Source organism: Panthera pardus, unplaced genomic scaffold (genome assembly GCF_024362965.1).
Source record: "Panthera pardus isolate Hobbes unplaced genomic scaffold, ASM2436296v1 HiC_scaffold_22, whole genome shotgun sequence".
NCBI classification, from domain to species: domain Eukaryota; kingdom Metazoa; phylum Chordata; class Mammalia; order Carnivora; family Felidae; genus Panthera; species Panthera pardus.
Window position 1 is genome coordinate 53,518,319 of NW_026526788.1, and position 20,379 is coordinate 53,538,697.

The 20,379-nt window shown below is 42.9% G+C and overlaps 1 protein-coding gene across 9 annotated transcripts in view; it reads left to right on the forward strand.

The window, feature by feature from the left end:
• PLCE1 (phospholipase C epsilon 1) overlaps positions 1-20,379 on the forward strand; it is a 321,468-nt gene that overhangs the window by 116,975 nt on the left and 184,114 nt on the right. For all 9 annotated transcript variants that reach the window (XR_008424888.1, XM_053909742.1, XM_053909736.1 and 6 more), the window contains one exon: positions 18,307-18,595. Coding sequence is in view for 8 of the 9 variants with exons in the window: in XM_053909742.1 (XP_053765717.1) it covers positions 18,307-18,595 (289 nt within the window). In the remaining variant the exon portion in view is untranslated. The remainder of the gene's footprint in view (positions 1-18,306; positions 18,596-20,379) is intronic.

Here is a 20,379-nt window from a genome sequence, read left to right on the forward strand (position 1 = left end):
CCTTTTGTCTCCTAGGTGACATTAAGGTACAGCCAGCTTTGAGAAACACTGCACTAAAATTTCAGTTTGAGAAGTCTTAGCAAAGCTTTTTTATGCCCTAGAAAACAAAAATACAACTCTGCTCCTGATCTATTTCGTGAACTGGCTTTGGACCACATTCCAAAGATGAAATGTGAAAAAAAAAAAAAAATGTTTCACTTGATTGAACCCATGTTTCAGTTTTCATTCAACAAAACATTTATTGGGTGACAACTATGTGCCTGGTCCTGTGGAGCTGGGTATTTGGGGGAAATAGATTAATGATGAGTGAAAGTTGAAGAGTTTGGCCCCTTGAACAAGCCAGGGGATTATGTGAAATGTCAGAACAGGCAAATCTATAGAGATAGGAAGTAGATTAATGGTTGCCTAGGCCTGGGGAGCTTGGCGTAAAATGGGGAGTGACTGCTAATGGGTATGGGGCTTCTTTTTTGGGTAATGAAAGTGATGTAGAATTGATTGTGGTGAGGATTGCACAACTCTGTGAATATGCCAAAACCATTGACTGTCTACTTCAAATGGGTGAATTGTGTGGCTTATGAATTATATCTCAATAAAACTGCTATTTAAAAAAAAAGCCACAAGTGTCCTTCACTAGGAGGAGTTCACACTGAATAATTGAATTGGGAACAGCAGAGGAGAAACTCAGTGCTGTACCCTTATTCCTTTCAAAATGGACAGGGCTTAAAATTGGAGAAATATCTGGAAGCAAAATGAAGTAAATCCTGTTTGGCTGCATAGAGTTATCACCTGTATTCCAGATAGCATGTGAGTGATCAGAGGGGAAGATGGGCCAGGAAACAGGCAGATATCCCAGGACATCCAATGGGTGAGAAAGAAACAGGGACTTTCACAGAACTCACTGATTCCCAGGCACTGATCTAGGGGCTTTAACTTTTATGAATTCACATAATCACCACACTCTTCTTCCCATTTTACCTTAGTGAAACTGAGGGGCAGAGAAGGTAACTGTCCCAAGGTCATGCAACTAGCTAAGTAGTGACATTAAGATTGCCTTGAGGAGCGGATAGGATTCTGATAGGTGACAGTAGGGCAGGAAAGCATGGGTGTGCTGAGGGGAGGGATGGTGGGAAGCAGCTTGGTTTGGCAGGAGCAGTGGGTTCCTGTAGGGTAGTAACTGAGGATGCGGCCAGAAGGATGGACAGGTGATGGAGGCGCTGTCATGACTGAATCTCAAGATGCCGTGGGGTGGACACCGTTGAAGATAATTGAGTCAAAGTAAGGCATAAGAAGGCTGTGTCTTCTCAATGCTCAGGTGTGTGTGTCTGTCTGAATTTGTGCATCTCTGGGTCTCTTTAAAAGCAGCTACCAGTGTATTTTCTGGAGCACCACCCAGTTCACTGCATCCCACCTTATGTATGAGTGGACATACCACAGGACCTGCCATCCCACCTGGTCCCATGACCTGGCCTCTGGTGGGAACAGCCACCAAAAGAGAAGTTGCAACAACCTGGGGGAATGACAGAATCTCCATAGGACCTGCCTTAGGACCTTAAATTCTTTGCCATAATAACAAAGTCCCACCAAGGGGCTCTCCCCAAGCCCAGAATGCTCAGAACATTAGGCGTCAAGCCTCCTGGGCTGAAAGGCAAACTCTCCAAGGGGAAAGAAAAAAACTGTTCTCCTTTTACCCCTCACTCCCTTCAAAATAGGAGCAAGTTGGGTTTCCTGGCCTTCTCCCCCTTCCCACTAGGACGGATAGGCACAGACAGTAATGCCACTAACAGGGGCTGAAGAAGGAAGGACATCCAGCATCTCAGGCTGACAGTCTGATCTCCAACCCAAACCTGCACTTGAGAGCCAGCAACTTTTCATCCTCATGAGCTCATTCCTCTCCACCTTCCAGTGGTGTCCATCTCAGGGCTTTGTTTATTCGTGAAGGTTTTTCTGTGATTGCTGCCTGTTCTGACTTCCTGTCCTGCTTGGATTTTTATAACAAGCCTCGTAGCACCTCACCTGCAGGCAGCTTTGCTTAGTATTATGATCTCCACATCACCCCAGATAATCAGGAGTTCACAGTAGTACAGCTGCTCTTTCCTTATTTCTTCACTCACCAGCTTTACAGTAGGTTCATCCATTACACCCTGTCTCATGCCCTTGCATGATTTGGGGCATGTGGTAGCCACTCACTTCCCAGAGAAGTCAGCCTGTTCCCACTTGCCTGAACCTCTCTCTTTTCACTTATTATCTCCTGTCTCATCCTATTCGTTAACTTCCCCTATTACTTGCCCTGCCTTCCCAGTCACCCCTGGTCATAAGAGACACTCGATGAAGCAGGGGTGAGTCATTGATTAATCGGTGAGCACTTCATAGATTAGAGATGGAGGGTGATAATTGTTCTGATATCCAAAACCAGGCAAACAGCAGGTGCCTCCAGAGCACACTTATCTCAGACTCACTTCTATTCTTCCAGCCCCTGCCTTCCTCTTTCTATCCCAAGTTCATAACTGTATCTTTCTAGGATTTTCTTCTCACCAAATTCCTCCCCATTCTTACTGCTCACAATGTGAATCTCATTTATCTTCACATTCACTATACATACAGCTCTTGGCTGTGTTTATTTTTTTTTTTGTCTTATGTATGAAAATAATGCTAGATATGATTTATTTTTAACTCTTTGTGAGTAGCCTATGATTGATTTTGGAAATGGAGAAAGAATTTATGGCCTTGATAGGAAAAGGTTGTCCAGTCTGTCTTAAGAATTCTTAGGACTGGGGCCACCTGGGTGGCTCAGTCAGTTAAGCGTCCAACTTCAGCTCGGATCATGATCTCACAATTTGTGAATTCGAGCCTTGCATCAGGCTCTGTGCACAGAGCCTGCTTCAGACTCTTTCTCTCTTTCTGCCCCTCACCTGCACACACTCTCTCTATCAAAAATAAAGTAAAAAACATTAAAAAAAATTCTCAGGAGTGTGTCCAGGGCAAAACATGGAAGAGCTGATGAGGAAACCTGTTGGAGGTGACCAGTGGATACCAGAATTAGCCCAGCCAGGGTAGCCATACCCTCCTTCCTAACACAACATATGTCCTACCTCCTGCCTTCTCCATGGCTTCAAGGTGAAGAGTTGAAAGGAGCCATTTGGATGGAGGTAATCAAAAGAAAAGAAAGAACTTCTCATATTATCCCTGCACTCCTGAGTTTCTGGCACCTGTTTTCCAGAGTCTGTTTATCTCCATTCCCAATGCTTCTGCCTCCTATTTTGTAGCACATCATGGTCACTAGGATTATCTGTGGTCTGTACATCAGTGTGGCCCCATGCCAGGTCCCCATATGTGCTTCTTCTCCACCTATTATGAGTACAGATAGAACTCCCTTCCTGTCTCCTGCACAGGAAGTGAATGGCTAAGTAAGCGTCATTGGGGTCCTTGCAGTGAGAGCACAAGATTTTGAGAGAAGAAAGAGCACAGGGACTGAGCTTCCCAGTGACAAAAGATAGCCTGACTTTGGGCCCACAGATGCTAGAACCCTCCAGCTGAACCCTCATTTGCCCTCCAAAAGGGCACCCACTGATGTCCAAAGAAACTGCAGAAATAACTGGGATTTCCACAGAGGTATGGCCCTATCAGAAGGCCCCTTCTTCCAGCTCAGCTCCACATTCACTATGTCTCCTTTAGTTCCTGCCTGTTCTGCTGGAAGTGAGCCTCAGAAGCCCTACCCTTTCTCTAGCCCACCTGCCCATGATGTTGACTGCATCATCTTTGCCCCTACCTTTGGCATTACTGGTAGTGTCCAGTAAATGCAGATTCCAAGAACCAAATGAAATCAATTCAAGGAATATATTATGAGTTCCAACTGTATACAGTACAACATATCATGGATCATTGGATCATGGAGGGTGCAAAGAAGAGGAAATCTTTGAGACACCCACCAGTGATTGATCCCAGTGGGATTGGTCACAGCTGTAGTTAGTATATACACGGTTGTTGACATTGCCTTTAATTATATGTAGTCATGGGGTGCCTGGGTGGCTCAGAGGGTTAAGTGTCCAGCTCTTGATCATGATCTCATGGTCATGAGATCAAGCCCTGCATCAGGCTTAAGGTTCTCTCTCTCCCTCTCCCTCTGCCCCTCCCCCCTCAAAAATTATATGTAGTCATATCTGCATAGTGTCCTTTATAAGCCCTTACAAAATAATGACTGCATCCAGTTGTTTAGGGTTCCCACAAAGTGAAAGACAAAGGTATTTTAGATTGTTGCAAGAAACCCATGGAATCTGGAGACAGGGAAAGCTCTTAAGTCTACTTTTTACACAATGGAGCTTCATACCATTATTCTGTGTATAATCTTTTTACCAAAACACTGTCGCCTGTTTCTGTCAACAAAAGACCTCTTTGTTTTGATAGCCAAGAAAAACCTTAAGCTCAGTAGAGACAACAGAACAGGCTTTTTAAATGACAAACTGTAAGAGCCAAAATGCCTTATTTTTGGAATGTAAATTAGAAGCTTTTAATTTTTTTATTTATTTAAATTCAAGTTAGGTAACATACAGTGTAGTACTGGTTTCAGGAGTAGAAACCAGTGATTCATGACTCACATATAACACCCAGTGCTCATCCCAACAAGTGTCCTCCTCAGTGCCCATCACCCATTTAGCCCATCACCCACCTCCCCTTCAGCAACCCTCAATTTGTTCTCTGTATTTAAGAGTTTCTTATGGTTTGCCTCCCTCTCTGTTTTTATCTTACTTTGAAGCTTTTAATTTTTTTAATATGATTGTCGTCCTCAGTTTTGATGAACTTTAGGTGTTTTGTTTTGTTAAATAATATCCATGCAGTTCTTTGGAATACACCTAACGGTGACTATATCTTTTGTATCTGACTACAGGATAGGCACAGATGAGATGGAAGGTAATTGCTTTCCCACACCTCTGAGCCCTCTGAACATGTTGTCTTTGATCTTCAGTCTCTCCGTATGATCCTGTCCCTGAACATAGGTGCTCATGCACACACATAGCTGAGAGTGTCTCTAACAGGACAGAAATAACCTATCTGGGGATAGAGAGTCCCTGACTCTTCTTCATGAACTTGCATACAGTTCTTTTTTTTTCAATTTTATTTTTTTAATATAATTTATTGTCAAATTGGCTTACATACAACACCCAGTGCTCATCCCAACAAGTGCCCTCCTCAATGCCCATCACCCATTTTCCCCTCTTCCCCACACCCCATCAACCCTCAGTTTGTTCTCTGTATTTAAGAGTCTCTTATGGTTTGCCTCCCTTCCTCTCTGTTTGTAACTATATATTTTTTCCCTTTCCCTTCCCCCCTGGTCTTTTGTTAAGTTTCTCAAGATCCACATATGAGTGAAAACATAATGATATCTGTCTTTCTCTGACTGATTTCACTTAGCATAATACCCTTTAGTACTATCTACATTGCTGCAAATGGCATGATTTCATTTTTTCTCGTTGCCAAGTAGTATTCCATTGTATATATAAACTACATCTTTTTATCCATTCATCAGTTGATGGACATTTAGGCTCTTTCCATAATTTGGCTATTGTTGAAAGCGCTGCTATAAACATTGGGGTACATGTGCCCCTATGCATCAGCACTCCTGTATCCCTTGGGTAAATTCCTAGTAGTGCTATTTCTGGGTCATAGAGTAGTTCTATTTTTAATTTTTTGAGGAGCCTCCACACTGTTTTCCAGAGTGGCTGCACCAGTTTGCATTCCCACCAACAGTGCAAGAGGGTTCCCATTTCTCCACATCCTCACCAGTATCTGTAGTTTCCTGATTTGTTCATTTTAGCCACTTTGACCAGTGTGAGGTGGTATCTAAGTGTGGCTTTGATTTGTATTTCTCTGATGATGAATGATGTTGTGCATTGTTTCATGTGTCAGTTGGCCATCTGGATGTCTTCTTTGGAAAAGTGTCCATTCATGCCTTCTGCCCATTTCTTCCTAAAATTTGTATAGAGTTACAAAAGATCCCAAATAGCCGAAGTAATATTGAAGAAGAAAACCAAAGCAGGAGGCATCACAATACCAGACTTTAGCCTCTACTACAAAGCTATAATCATCAAGGCAGTATGATGATGGCACAAAAACAGACACATAGACCAATGGAATAGAATAGAGAACCCAGAATTGGACCCACACATATATGGCCAACTAATCTTTGACAAAGCAGGAAAGAGTATCCAAGGGAAAAAAGACAGTCTCTTTAGCAAATGGTGCTGGGAGAACTGGACAGCAACATGCAGAAGAATGAAACTAGACCACTTTCTTACACCATACACACACAAAAAAAACTCAAAATAGATAAAAGACCTAAATGTGAGACAGGAAACTTGCATACAGTTCTAATGCCATCACCTGTTTAATGTTTTGTAGACCCCACTATTTTGGTTACTTCTTGAAACCTACATTTCCACTGCTATCTTCCAAAAGTAGAGAGAAAGACAATGTTTCCTTCAGTCTTTCCCATGTCTTTCTGGCTCTATACGTCTAACTAGACAGGAAAGGTTCTCAATCACTTCCCATTCTGTGGGATGCCTCTGTCATTGTTACACTGTAGGTGTGAATGAAGTCAATGGTCTTCCTCCTGTTCCAGGCTGGTAAGTAATATTGGGTACTTTGTCCATTCCCATTGCTTTTTTGTTAATAACAAGGAAACTATCAAGTTATAAGAACCCTTAAAAAGTGATCATTTCTATCCCCTTAGTGCCTCAAGAGCTGAGACTGGGTCTTGTTTGATGTTACATCTTCAGTATTTAGCATGATACCTCTAGATGGGCAACGGGTTTCCCCAGGCAAAGGAGATATAACCCTCCAGCTGTAAACATTTTTAAAAATTCTGTTGAAGGTACTTCTGTGGCTGTTCACTTAGAAAATATTTGTGAAAGGAAATAGTTCTAGGCTAATTGTATTCATTTGTAAGAACTCAGAAAGATCCTGCCTACCTCTCCAGACTCATTACTCACTCTCTTAGCTCCAACCACACACAGGGAACCACTTTGCACATTCTGTTCCCTCCATTTAGAGTGTTTTCTTCTCTCTTTCTTTATTCTGCCCTCACCTTTGCCTGGCTAACTCTTACTGTCTTTAGGTTATGTTCAGTTGTTATAACCTAGGAGAACCCTTCCGTGACCTACTAAGACACTCTTCTGTGTTCCCAAAGCACTTTGTGCTCACACCGTTGCAGAACTGCATGCTGTAATAGAACTGTCCATTTTATGGCCTACCTCCCCCTGTTCCTTCCTTCCAAACAAGGAAACCGTTTGATACTGTTATGACACTCTGGACACTCAAAATCTATGTAGCTGGAGACATTTGTAGGCATAGATATCTTCTTCAGAGATTAAAGTACAGCCAGAGACTTTGTCCCCATCTGCACTGGATGCCAGTCCATGCCACTCAAAGGATTCCCCTGGGTGATCACCCTTGCCTGGGACCTGGTTGTTATTTAGACCCTCCAAGAGGCTGCCCTTCTCTACATGTGGGTCCCAGAATTTCCTCACAAAACTGGGTTGTACTCCTTTTCTATCCCCTTCCTCAAATCCTCCATCCTCTCCAGGCCCCTGATACCTTTTCCCTTCTACACCCAGCAGTTCCTCTCCCAGGCTCCATGCCCTCCTGACCTGTCTGAGCTCAGTGATGACTCTGGCTCCTGGAAACCTGGTGGTCTCTATTCGCTCATCATTGCCTATTGTGGTGGACCAGAAAATACTCAGACACCTCCACATCCAGGAGGCCAAGCACAGAAGAGGCTCCAGCACCCTGGAAACACCAATGAATAAATAAGAGGGGTGATGGTGGGGGTGATGGCTTTTCAGGGTGGGGAAGTTGCCTCAGATACTTCAGGACAGCAAGAATAGCCTTGGAGCTCTAGAGATGCAGGCATTGATACTGTTATGACACTCTGGATGCTCAAAATCTATGTAGCTGGAGACAACTCACAGCTATCTTATCTCCTTTAACCCTGGCTTATAACAACTCTGTGATACTCCCCATTAAAAAACACAGGCTACTTCCCCATGGCTTCTAGATAGTGGCACTAAGAGTCCAACATGATCAGTGTGATGCAAAGACCAGGCTATTTCCTCTCGACCCCAAGGCTTCTGTTCTGCTGTCCCACCTCTGATGGTCAGAGAAGTATGTTCTGGGAGGTCAGTCTCAGGCAGTCTTCAGGCAAAGGGTAGAGGAAGGATGTGTAGTGTTGGTTGGTCTGGAAACAATGACACCAGGCAGAGAGGGGCTGAAGAGGCCGGGACGGGTGAGCAGGGATTCATTTGCACAGGAAGCAAACATCCTGGCTCTATGGGTTGGCTTTGGTTCCCTCCACCTGTTGTGGACACACAGCAACCGGAGCCATAGGACTTCGGGAACTCTTTGTGCCCCACAGTTTCACACGTGTACAGCTTAGCAAGAACACTGCCGTGAGTCTCTGAGCCAGGGCATCGCCGTCTACAGGATTTGTGAAAGTTTGTTTTTATTCTTGCAGGGGCTTTGTCCCCATGTGATTCATTAACTGACCCGTTGCTCCTTAGAGCTGCAGGGAGCCTGGTAGTTCAGGCCATTAAATCCCTCTGTCGACCTAATTCATGGTCTGACATCACAAGCCTCACTACATAATCCATTTGTCCTGATTTGATTTTTTCTTTTCAAGAGGCATCCTTGGCAGCCAGGTTTTCTCATTATGATGTGATTCATCAGTATGGTAATTCCCATTAGAATTATTATCTCAGACATGATTCATCCTTGGAAATATTAAGGCAGAAGCATCATTTCAGAAAGGCCTGCTCCAGTCACAGCCACAGGGACTTTCTGCGACAGATGCCCCATCATTCAGCTTGCATTTGTCAAATTTGCTCTGTGCCAGACGCTAAGCTGGGGGATTTGGGGAATATAGAGATGACAGGACTTCACCTCTGCCCTCAGGAGCTCCCACCCTAAAAGAAATGTGGCATGGATGTGACAAATAATACGAAAAGTGCAGTCAGAGATGAAAAGTAACATGTTCTCCCTCAAGTCTTAGATAGTGATTCTCAACCTTTATCAGGAATCAAGATCAGCTGGAGGGCTTGTTACAACAGATTTCAGGGCCCCAGCCCCAAAGTTTTTTATTCAGTAGGCCTGAGGTAGGACCCAAGAATTTGCATTTCTAACAAGTTCCCAGGTGATGATGCTGGTCTAGGGACTATATTTTGGGAACTGGGCTCTAAGCCTTCAGCTCTCTCTCTGTTGTCCCCCTCTCTCCCCTGCCTACAGGGTGCTAAGCAGTGTGCTCTTTGCTGGAGACAGCATGTTAAATAAGGCATGGTCCTGCCCCTCTGGGAACTCACAGCCTGGAAGGAGAGTAAGACAGTGACTTCCATACTTCGCAGAAAGTGCTTCTATAGAGTTTTGCAGAGGGGCAGTTGGAGCACAGGAAAGAGGATGCTCATTTCTTGCTGGAGCCTGGGGAAGGCTGCACAGAGGAGGCAAAATCTGAATACAGGGTAAAATGTGGATTGGACGCAGTTATTTGGAAGGGCATTTCCAGCTGTTAAATTCCTAGATTATCAAATGCCCTGGGACACCCTCTCACACTCTTTCTTAGATGTTTCCTGCAGTAATAAAGATTCAGCTTAACTTCCCATAAAAGCCAGTGGTGGAGCTCTGGTTAATTGGCACAGCCTTAGCAAAGCCTTTATTTTTGGCTCTCTGGAGCTGTGTTTGGTCAGCGTCTCGTGCATAGTCTGAATATTCTCAGTAGAATGGAATTCTCCACACAGGCACTTGAATGGAATGTGGAATTGAAAGCAGGGAAGCGGCTGCCTGCTACCAAAATCCTACTCTCCATATCTGCCACTCAGGTCGACGGGCTGCTTCGGCTCCCATTCCCTAAAACAGCTTCATTGTTTTTGTTGACTCTTCAGGAAGTTTGGCAGGTATTATATCATTCCTTTCATTTAGACACATATACCCATCAAACTTCCAGCATTTTCAACCTTCTAGAACACGGCTTCTGCATTTCGAAAGTTAGGAAAAGGGCCCATGAGACCAGTAAAAGGGGTTTCCAAACCACAGCTCTTATGCTTGATTCCATGAAGGAGGCTCCTGCATTGTTATCCAGCCCATGAACTCACAGTTAACACATAGTTCAAATAAATGTGATTATTTGTTTTTCTAGCTCAGGCTACTTTAAGAATTACATTATGGGGAGATAAGGGTTCTATTAGAAGAAGATGCATAGTCACTAGTGACAAATGATAACTGAAGAACACTGATAAGAGAGAGAGAAGCAGAAGACCTTAACTATATGCTGTATTAGAGAAAAATGATGATCAAAATTATCTTCAACATTAAGGTTAGTTAATATCCTCCATTTCCCATTTAAGAAGGCTAGAAGGTGTGGGTAATTGAACAGTAACACTAGAGGGACCTTGGAGATAATGTTGGCTGACCCCTTTATGTTACAGAACATTCATTGAATTAAACTGAATTGGGGGGGGGGGGTCAATATTTGAATCCATATTTTGTTTTTTCTAGGGCCTTGATCATTTCCAAATCATCATTTTCAAGAAGAATCAGGATGGAAAATAGATCTGATTAAGTATTCTCAATCAGCAAATGATAATAGAATAATGTTAAACTACTGGCGAATTTCTCAGAACAGGTCACTTTTGGTTAGTAGCAATTAGGAGCATTTGGGTATAGCTATTCTGAATACTTTGTAAACATTTGATGCCATTTCATGTGATTTCCATGTCTGGTGTTTAGCAAATACAAATGACAATCCAATGTCACCTGTTGTGGAGATGAATCCAGTAGATTCATGACCAAAAAAACTGAAGGATTCTAGCAAGTTCTTGAAGAAGATAGAGACTAGAGACAACTATTAATTTAATCAAGAACTTACTGACAAGCTATAATGCCAAACACTTCTAGACACTGGAGATACAGCAATGAAAAAAGAAGTAAAGTCCTCAAGAAGCTGACATTCTGGAAGGGGGAGACAGACAATAAACAGAGAAAGAAGGATTGTTACTACAGTTATCCCTCTTAAAAGTGATTTCTTTTACACTTGTACTATAGGATCCCCTAACTAGTTAGCAACACTCGCTTAGAAATGGAGAGTCCTAGTGCTAAGTCCTAGCAATGTGCACACTGGTTCTTTCTTTTTTTATTTTATTTATTTATTTTTTGCCTATTTTTTAAATATGAAATTTATTGCCAAATTGGTTTCCAAATAACACCCAGTGCTCATCCCAACAGGTGCCCTCCTCAGTGCCCATCGCCCACTTTCCCCTCCCTCCCACCCCCCATCAACCCTCAGTTTATTCTCAGTCTGTAAGAGTCTCTTATGGTTTGGCTCCCTCCCTCTCTAACTTTTTTTTGCTTCCCCTCCCCCATGGTCTTCTGTTAAGTTTCTCAGGATCCACATAAGAGTGAAAACATATGATATCTGGTTCTTTATTTTTAAGTGGTGGTAATATCTCTCTTCCTAGAGCTTTTCTGAAGTTTCAATGAAATCATGGCCCAATGCTCAAAACCTACTTCATCTTAATCACTCAATATATGTTGCAATGATACAAGTATTACTGAGTCCATGGACACCTAAATAACAAACCTTTTTATTGGAAGACTTGAGAAGAAATGCCGTCAGATCTAGGAGCATCATAATTTTCCATAACTCTGACCCCAGAAAGATAGAATTTGAAACAGATCAAGTTATGAAATTGACTCCCCTTGACCAGTACCCACTTTGGCCCCAGTAGAAGTAAAATTAAGATAAAGCTCTTTGTGGCTGTGTAGAGGAATGAGCTCTCCTCCTGGGTAAGTGCTGTGGATGTGGTGTATCTGGCTACTTCATGCCTTTCAGTTCACCAAAGTCTTTGGTTTTGTTTCCATCTTAATTGCCCCAGCTTCTTCAGTCTTGGATGTTTCTTTTGTTTTGGTTCTGACCTCCATGTCCCAGTGCTGGTTTCTACAAGGCATCCCTCTGTCTTGAGTCACAAAGAACACAAATGATTTCTTAAGTGTTGTCTAAGCATTGTTTGCTTTTCTGCAAGTAACTTCATAGTATCAAAGTCATCCTGCTCAAAGGTAGCAGCTGGCATAATGGCACTAGTGTACTTCCATGAAAAAGATCCATTCCCAGTCCACAGTGGTTGTTAAACATAGGAGCCATGAGGGCTGCTGTTTGTAATGTTGTCTATATAGGTATTTATATAAATCTTAAATCTCTAAGAATTTATCAATGGCCCAGTGTCAAAACCTTGACTCCTATCCTTTCCTCATTCCCAATACTATAGCAAGTCCTGTGGCATCTATATCCAAAATATATCTTGAGTATATAATAATTTGTAATTTTTAATTAACTTATTTGATCCACATATTTATTGTCTGACTTCCACACTAAAACGAAGCTCTTCTTGCTCACTGTTGGATACCTAGTAATTGGGCTTGACACAACATAAGTGCTTAATAAATATAAATCAATTGTTGAGTGAATGAATGGACACATATCTGTTTGGCAAGCCTAGATACCATGTTGTGACATGTTGATTATATCTCAAAAAAAGATGCTAGCCCATACAGGGTGGTGGACTGTCTAGTTTTCAGCACCTTTATTATCACATTAATCAAGTGAAATAAAGTTTATGTGTTTTTTTACCCTGCAGTTTAAAACTCTAAATCTCCATACAAAGGAAACAGTTGGTCACTTATTAGTCATAATTTGCCTGTTTTGCACAGTAGTTTAGGGAGACCGTGAAAGGAATTATCATGAATGAAAACAATAACAGCAATATAAACATCCCTTAAACCTCTTGCAAGTGACAGTAGTTTTTTGAATCCCACCGTTTTTGGACTTTGGTATGACCAAGTTTAGTGCAGTAGATAAAGCTGGACCACAGAGCTGGACAAACCAGATCTTAGTCTTGGCTCAGCCTCTTAGGAACTGGGTACAGTTGGCTGTGTTTCTCCACCTCTCTAGGCCTACTGTCTCCACCTGCAAAATAAATCAACCTCACAGGGTTATTATGTGGATTCAAATCTCATGCAAGTAAATACTTACCATTGTACCCCACACACCATCATTGTGTCAGTTAACTTTTGTAACAAAGCATCCCAAAAACGTAGTGAGTTTTCACAACAATTAATTTGGTGCGTGTTTCTGTGAACTGGCTGGGTGTTCTCCTAGTCTTGATCAACTGGTCTCTGGTGGGCCCTGTCATGTATCTGTAATGGCATTTGGACTGGCAGGTGGATAATCTAGGATCTAGGATGACCTCACCATGTGTCTGGTTATTGGCAGGCTATCCACCAAGGTAACAAGAGTGAAGTTTCTCATCTTCCAGCAAGCTAGTTCTGGCTACTCCACATGGTGGCTATTGCAGAATTCCCAAAAGCAACAAGAGGAGTGCCTGGGTGGTTCAGTCAGTTAAGCGTCCGACTTCGGCTCAGGTCACCATCTCACGACTCGTGAGTTTGAGCCTCACGTTGGGCTCTGTGCTGACAGCTCAGAGCCTGGAGCCTGTTTCTGATTCTGTGTCTCCCTCTCTCTCTCTGCCCCTCCCCAACCTCAAAAATAAATAATAAACATTAAAAAAAAATTTTTTAAGTGGATGATCTGATAAGAGGTAATAGCCTGATTAATGTGGTGCCTGAACATTGCCGTATCCACCACCACTTCATCCACATTTCAGCATTTTTCCAACAAGCACCTTATTAAAGCTTATCCAGTATTGGTATGACTGGTATGTGTTAGTCCAGATCTTGGTAGAACCTGTTGATTCTTTTTTGTTTTTAGTGAATGGAGTGTTAGCAATGGTGGTGGTAGCTCAGAGCTTTATTCTAGAAGTCTTCATCTTTATGTCTTCAAACACATTTGAGGACTTAGAAACAAGTGCTGATGACAATGCTGAATAATTACTTAGTACATACCTAATATTTATGTATGTTGAAGGTAAACTGCAACACCCCTTGAGTGCAGAGACCATGACTTTCTGTGTCCTTGGCAACTAGCACAGGAAGGAGCACACAGAGCACATGCTGGGGGAGCTCAGTATATGTTTATTGTATATATCTATAGCCACGTTTATATCCCATTAAGGCAGGGATCACATACTCATATACTAATGGTGACCAGCTATTGGCAAGATGGGATCACTAGAGAGTGATAGGGACTGGAGCCAACTGGAGAACTTGTGCCCCAGGTAACAAGGGAGGGTCTATCCATTTGACACCACACAGGAATGTTCAGTGTTACCAGATTGTTCCAGTTTTTAGGAGATGCTGTAACATCAACTTTCTTGATTTTATTTTATTTTTTTTTCAACGTTTTTTTTAATTTATTTTTGGGACAGAGAGAGACAGAGCATGAACGGGGGAGGGGCAGAGAGAGAGAGGGAGACACAGAATCGGAAACAGGCTCCAGGCTCCGAGCCATCAGCCCAGAGCCTGACGCGGGGCTCGAACTCACAGACCGCGAGATTGTGACCTGGCTGAAGTCGGACGCTTAACCGACTGCGCCACCCAGGCGCCCCTTGATTTTATTTTTTTTTAAGTTTACATGTTTATTTTGAGACAGAGACAGCATGAATGGGGGAGGGGCAGAGAGAAAGGGAAAGAGAGAGAATCCCAAGCATGCTCTGCACTGTCAGTGCAGAGTCTGACACAGGGCTTGAACTCATGAAACCTGAGCCAAAACCAAAAGCCAGATGCTTAGCCAACTAACCCACCCAGGTGTCCCTAAGTTTATTTTTTTTAAGGACTTATTTACTTAAGTAATCTCTGCACCCAACGTGGGGCTCGAACTCATGACCCTGAGATCAAGAGTTACATGCTCTACTTAGACTGAACGAGCCAGGCGCCCCGCTTCTCTGATTTTGAAACACTGTGTGTCAGATCAAACAGGTCCTTTGTCTGATCAGGTAAATCTGACCTATGGCTAGCCAACGTGTTACTCCCTACATTAGGCACTGATTGGCACCTCTCTGTTGCATCACAATTACTCTGAAGACCCAAGGAGGAAGGGGAGCCACAGAATAAGGCAGAGATGGAGCAGTGAGATGGTAAGAGAGGCAGGACTTCAGGAAAGATGGATGATTGTCTATTTCAGAGGTCAAGGAAATGAAAATGAGAACACTTGATTCGAGTAAATTATTTGGTACAACAGTCGTTCCCTGGCTATATTCTTGGAAGGAAGGGAGAGGAGAGGAGAGGAGAGGAGAGAGAGAGAGAGAGGAGAGGAGAGGAGAGGAGAGGAGAGGAGAGGAGAGGAGAGGAGAGGAGAGGAGAGGAGGAAAAAAAAAAGGAAACCGAGGAAAAACAAAGCAAAGCAAAGCAGAGAAATCCATGGTCAAATAACATACATGAGAAACACTCCAAATATTCAGTTAAACAAAATAAAATAGATTTCTTTACTCTGACCCTTTTCACTGTCTTTAATATTCTAATATGCAATGTAAATCTTCAAAAGGAGAAACATGTACTGAGTTTTTCAATGATCAAGGAGTCCTTATATCATACAGTCGCTCTAGATCTAATGATCTGAGGAAAACATTTAAGGAAACCTGGATGAAGGACTGAATGGGACACTGGGAATCTGAAGGAGTGGTGTGGAAACTGGGATGCACAAGGTAATGAGTGAAGACATAACGTGCCAGTGGAGCAGCTTGGCACATAAAGAAAGTAGGTAAACCCATTAGTAACCAAGAACTGTCAGCATATTAATCTTTATAAAATAAAACCTTCTTAGCATCATTCCTCTGATAAAAACAAATAAGCAAAAAATAAAAAGTGAAGGGTTCCCAACCTCTGATGGATTAAACCTCCTTGCTTAACATTCAAGGCTCTCCTTTATCAGGCCAACTGACCTTTCTAATTTCCCAGTTATGCCCCACACTCACTCTCTTCTCTAAATACCCTGCTTTGCTCACCGTCTTTAAGGCATTTACTATTTCCAGTCTCTTCACCCTTGCTCACCGTGTGAGTTGACTCCCCCAGCTCCTCTGATTAGAACCGTGCCTGTTTTCCAAGGCACAGCTCAAATCTGCTTTCCCTCGGAAGGCTTCTTTAGCCATCAAAGCTCACAGTGGGTTCTTTTCTCTCAACTTCTAGAGCATTTAAATTTCTGAAGGACTTATTTGACACATATCATGTTGGATATTGCCTGTATGATTTGGAGCTGAGAGAGGAAAAGCATGTCCGGAGCTCTGCATCTCTCAGCCCCAGTTTGCCCTCATAATACACTCAAATAAGGTTAGGATGATATTATCCAGCAGCACATAAGAACAAGGGTATAACCCCATAAAAGTGAATTTCATAGACCATGTTCTGTTGTTATACAACCACCTGCTGTTCCTTGAGGATGGAAGAGTCCATTCTCTTCTTGCCCAATAGTAATGGGTGCCGTTTGTAGACACTAGGGTGAGCACTTTACATGTAGTCTGGTGAATCCCAGAACATCCTAAAGAGGGGTGTTAGTATCCCCACTTTACACAAGAGGAAGCTTTCTCTAAACATTCAAGTCAGCTTGCTCATGCTTATGAGCCTCTCTCTAGCTGGTCAAGGCAGAGCCAGCTGCACAACCCCACATACCTGACCCCAAAGCCTGAGTTCTATCTGTCCCAGCACACCATCCCCATGGCTACACTGGCCGCCAGAAATTTAATGACAGAGAATTAAAGCTAAAGAATTCATACTCTTCCTTCAAGTGCCAAATACATACCAGTAGGCTGCAGGAGGTAGATTAGAAATCTAGTTAGAGTCAGTGCAATTTGAACATCTGGGGGTGTTCTAGGTACATTCTAGGGTCTCTTAAGGACCTAGCACACCTCAGTGATTGTCCTTTCAAGTGCCAGTGGTCCTGGTTAAGGTGGGATTTGGAGTGTGCAGCATCACAGGGGCACATTCACAGCCTGGAGGACATTCAAGGGACTTCCTTTCCCTGGGTACTTACTGATGTCACGAGAGGGCTTGACCTCCATTTTCATCCTACTGTGAGCTCTTTGCTTATCTGTCTGCCTTACTAGACTGTGAACTCTCTGAGAGGAAAAGCTATCTTATTTACCCAGACCTGACACATAACTGGTATATAAACACAAAATTACTATTTGTTGAATGAATGATCAGACAAGGTGCCCAAGGTAGCATGATGGAGGCAGCACATTGTAGTCAACTTTTATTCCACCATCAGAATACTAGATTAACTCACCCATGTGGTATTTCTTCCCTATTATTTATACACTCCTCAGGAGTCTCAGGCTTCCCAGAGACCTTGACAAAACCTAAAACCTCCCTGTAATAATAATATCAAACCTCACAATTTTCAGGCCTCATCTTTTAAATTGGATTGTGCAATTTTTCAGCAAAGGAGGTATGTGTTACTTCTTGTACATGCCCCACATCTTTCAGCACGCTGCCTCCACAGAGCAGGATCTATATAAATGTTGAACAACTATATTGGAATTATGGTTGGAAGCTTGTCCTAATTGTGCAATCTCCTTGCGGTGCCCTGCTGGCTCAGTTGGTGGAGCATGTGACTCTTGATCCTGGGGTTGTGAGTTCGAGACCCACGTTGGGTATAGAAATTACTTAAAAATAAATCTTAAAAAAATTGTTCAGTCTCCTTGAGATAAATTTTTGGTGAATTCAGGTAATAAAGGAGAGAGGAAATCAGGATAGTGACAGAGACAGAGCAACAAGAGTGGGCAGGAACTGTCAATGCTTTGGAGGTGGGAGGTGAGAAAGGATGAAGAGGGAAAAGGATTCAAAGACTTTGGACCAAGATGATGGATTGAAGGATTGTGCCTGAGAGAGAAATCTAGAACTTCTCCTTCTCTGTGACCATCTCATCCTCACTTCAGTTTGAGCATAGAGAAAAGATTCCTCATGAATGTCAGGTTGAAGTGCTCCTTGGAGGCAGACAAACCTGGGACAGTCATGCACACAGGAGAGTCCAAAAGGACTAAAAGCAAAGGTTTGACTTTGTCGCCCTGCAGAAGAGCTTTGCTCTGCTAAGGAGGAGGAGGAGAAATTTGAGCTGAATATATTTTTGGTTGGAACAACTTGTAAGTGCTCTGTTTGATAGCATGGTTGTTTGAATGGCCGATTTCATAACTGCACATAGCTTTTCCAAATAAATGGTGTCTGTAGAATGTTCAGGTTAATGCATGAGTCCAGTGCTCAAGAGTGTTTGTGCTTAGAGCAACTGAGCCTTCTTTCTTAATAAGTCATCTTGGCATTTTGTCAACAAACTAATTTGCTTTTCTAAGAAACTAGATTAATACTTCCTGTACTCTGTGCTATTCACAGATCTACAATGCAGTGAGAAGGAGAGAAGAAATAGAAAATACAATTGGATCTCTTCTTCATTTCTTCACAAAGCTTCCAGCCTCTGAAACAGCCCATGAAAGGATTAGGGTTGGTCCGTGCTTAAAGCAATGTGTCCGAGATACCATATGTGAGTACCGTGCCACCCTCCAGAGGACGTCCATATCTCAGTACATCGTGGGTTCTCTGCTAGAAGCAACCACATCTTTAGGAGCAAGAAGTGGCCTACTCAGTACCTTTGGAGGATCCACCGGACGAATGATGCTAAAAGGTAAGGTCTGAAATTTCACTTTTCATCTTTGAGTGCAGAAAGGAATCTAGGTTAACATGTGTGCATCTCCTGATGAATACTTGAGGTCACTTAGTGGCAATTTTAAATAAATAAAAGTTGCTGCTTTAATAAACTATGAAAAGGTAGTCCTTTATCAAAATCTTTTCAGGTGTCAACATTCCAAACAATAAGCATTGAGATTTTGACATTTCATTTCCGATAGAAATAAATGGTTACAAGGCTATCTTTGATATTTAAAAAAAAATTTTTTTTTAACATTTACTCATTTTTGAGAGTGAGAGGGACAGAGCATGAGCAGGGGAGGGGCAGAGAGGGAGGGAGACACAGAATCCGAAGCAGGCTCCAGGCTCTGAGCTGTCAGCACAGGGCCCGACGCAGGGCTTGAACTCACAGACTGCGAGATCATGACCTGAGCCGAAGTCGGCCACTTAACCGACGGAGCCACCCAGGCGCCCCTGATTTTTTTTTTTTTTTTTTAATTACTCAGACACAGGGTTTCTCCTAGTGGCAGTCTATGACAGCTGTCAATTACTGTGAAAAGACCAAACAAGTGTGGTCATGTGGTCACAGTGAAAACCAACATGGGTGTGAAACAGAGTGAAATACAGTTCTTCCTCCTACACAGAATCAATAGGTTCATGTTGACCAGAAAAGCTAAAGGCCATCTTCCAATGACTCCCATCTTAACAAACAGGATATTCGGGCATCCTGCTAAAAAATGAAAGCCAGTGGAAAATGGGGCCCCTCAGCACCAGAACTTCCCAGCTACTTCCCACGAGTAGGCAGACAGGCAGGTCAGAAATGGCAGTGCACCAAAGCACCTTGGAGATTTGTACACTGCACAGCTGTCACAACCCACTTGGCAGCCTTCCCTGGCAGGAAGCTGCCAGCCAGACGGGGACCATGCAGAGCAACGTTCCACTGCCTGGGGGCTGCCAAGGGCTCCATCTGACATCCGGCCATTTCTCTCAAGGAGAGCAGCTAGTGTCCCTCTGCAGTAATCCGCAGACCTGTGGCTAGCAGGTCAGTGATCTTCCTCCTGGATCTTCAACCACTGTCCTGGCACACACACCCTGGGGAGTACACACCTGACAGGAGTACACACCTCCCTGTGTACCATGTGGGTACCATGTTGGTTTGTTTCCTGGAGTCATTTTTTAACTTTTGCAGCTTGGTTATACATAATGAATGAAGGAAAACACAAGGTGTGTGCTTAGAAAAGCAAAGCATAAGGAAACCAAAGGGTTTCATATGTTTTTCGTTTATTCAGTCTGTGTTTTGAGCCTCTGCCAGGTGCTAAGTGCTGGGTAGGAAACAAAACATAGTTTTCTATCATCATGGAGCTAGAATAGTCTCTAGGTGGTAAACAGTTTCCCCTATGCACAATACTCAGGATTTCTCTACTCTGTTGTGACTCCTAGTAACTGCCAAGCTTCCACTCTCCATCCATGCTCTTCCTGAGAAGTTGGGCTGAGATTGGCATGTGGAATTGTTGTTGCTTCAAGGCTTGTGACTCTATGTAAGGACCTCATCCTATGAGTTAATCAACCTGTGTTTGTCAGATACCTGATCTGTGCCCAGCAGAGTGTGTAGGTATATGGGAGATTCTAATGAAGTGCAGGTCAATTTACTTGCCTTCACGTTCTTTATGATCCTAGTGAAGAGGCAAGATTTGTGTGCACCAAGTATTCAAAGAATAATATGATACTGCAGGGAGTTGAGTACTAAATAATATAGAAGTGGCTCTAATCGTTCAAAGAGCT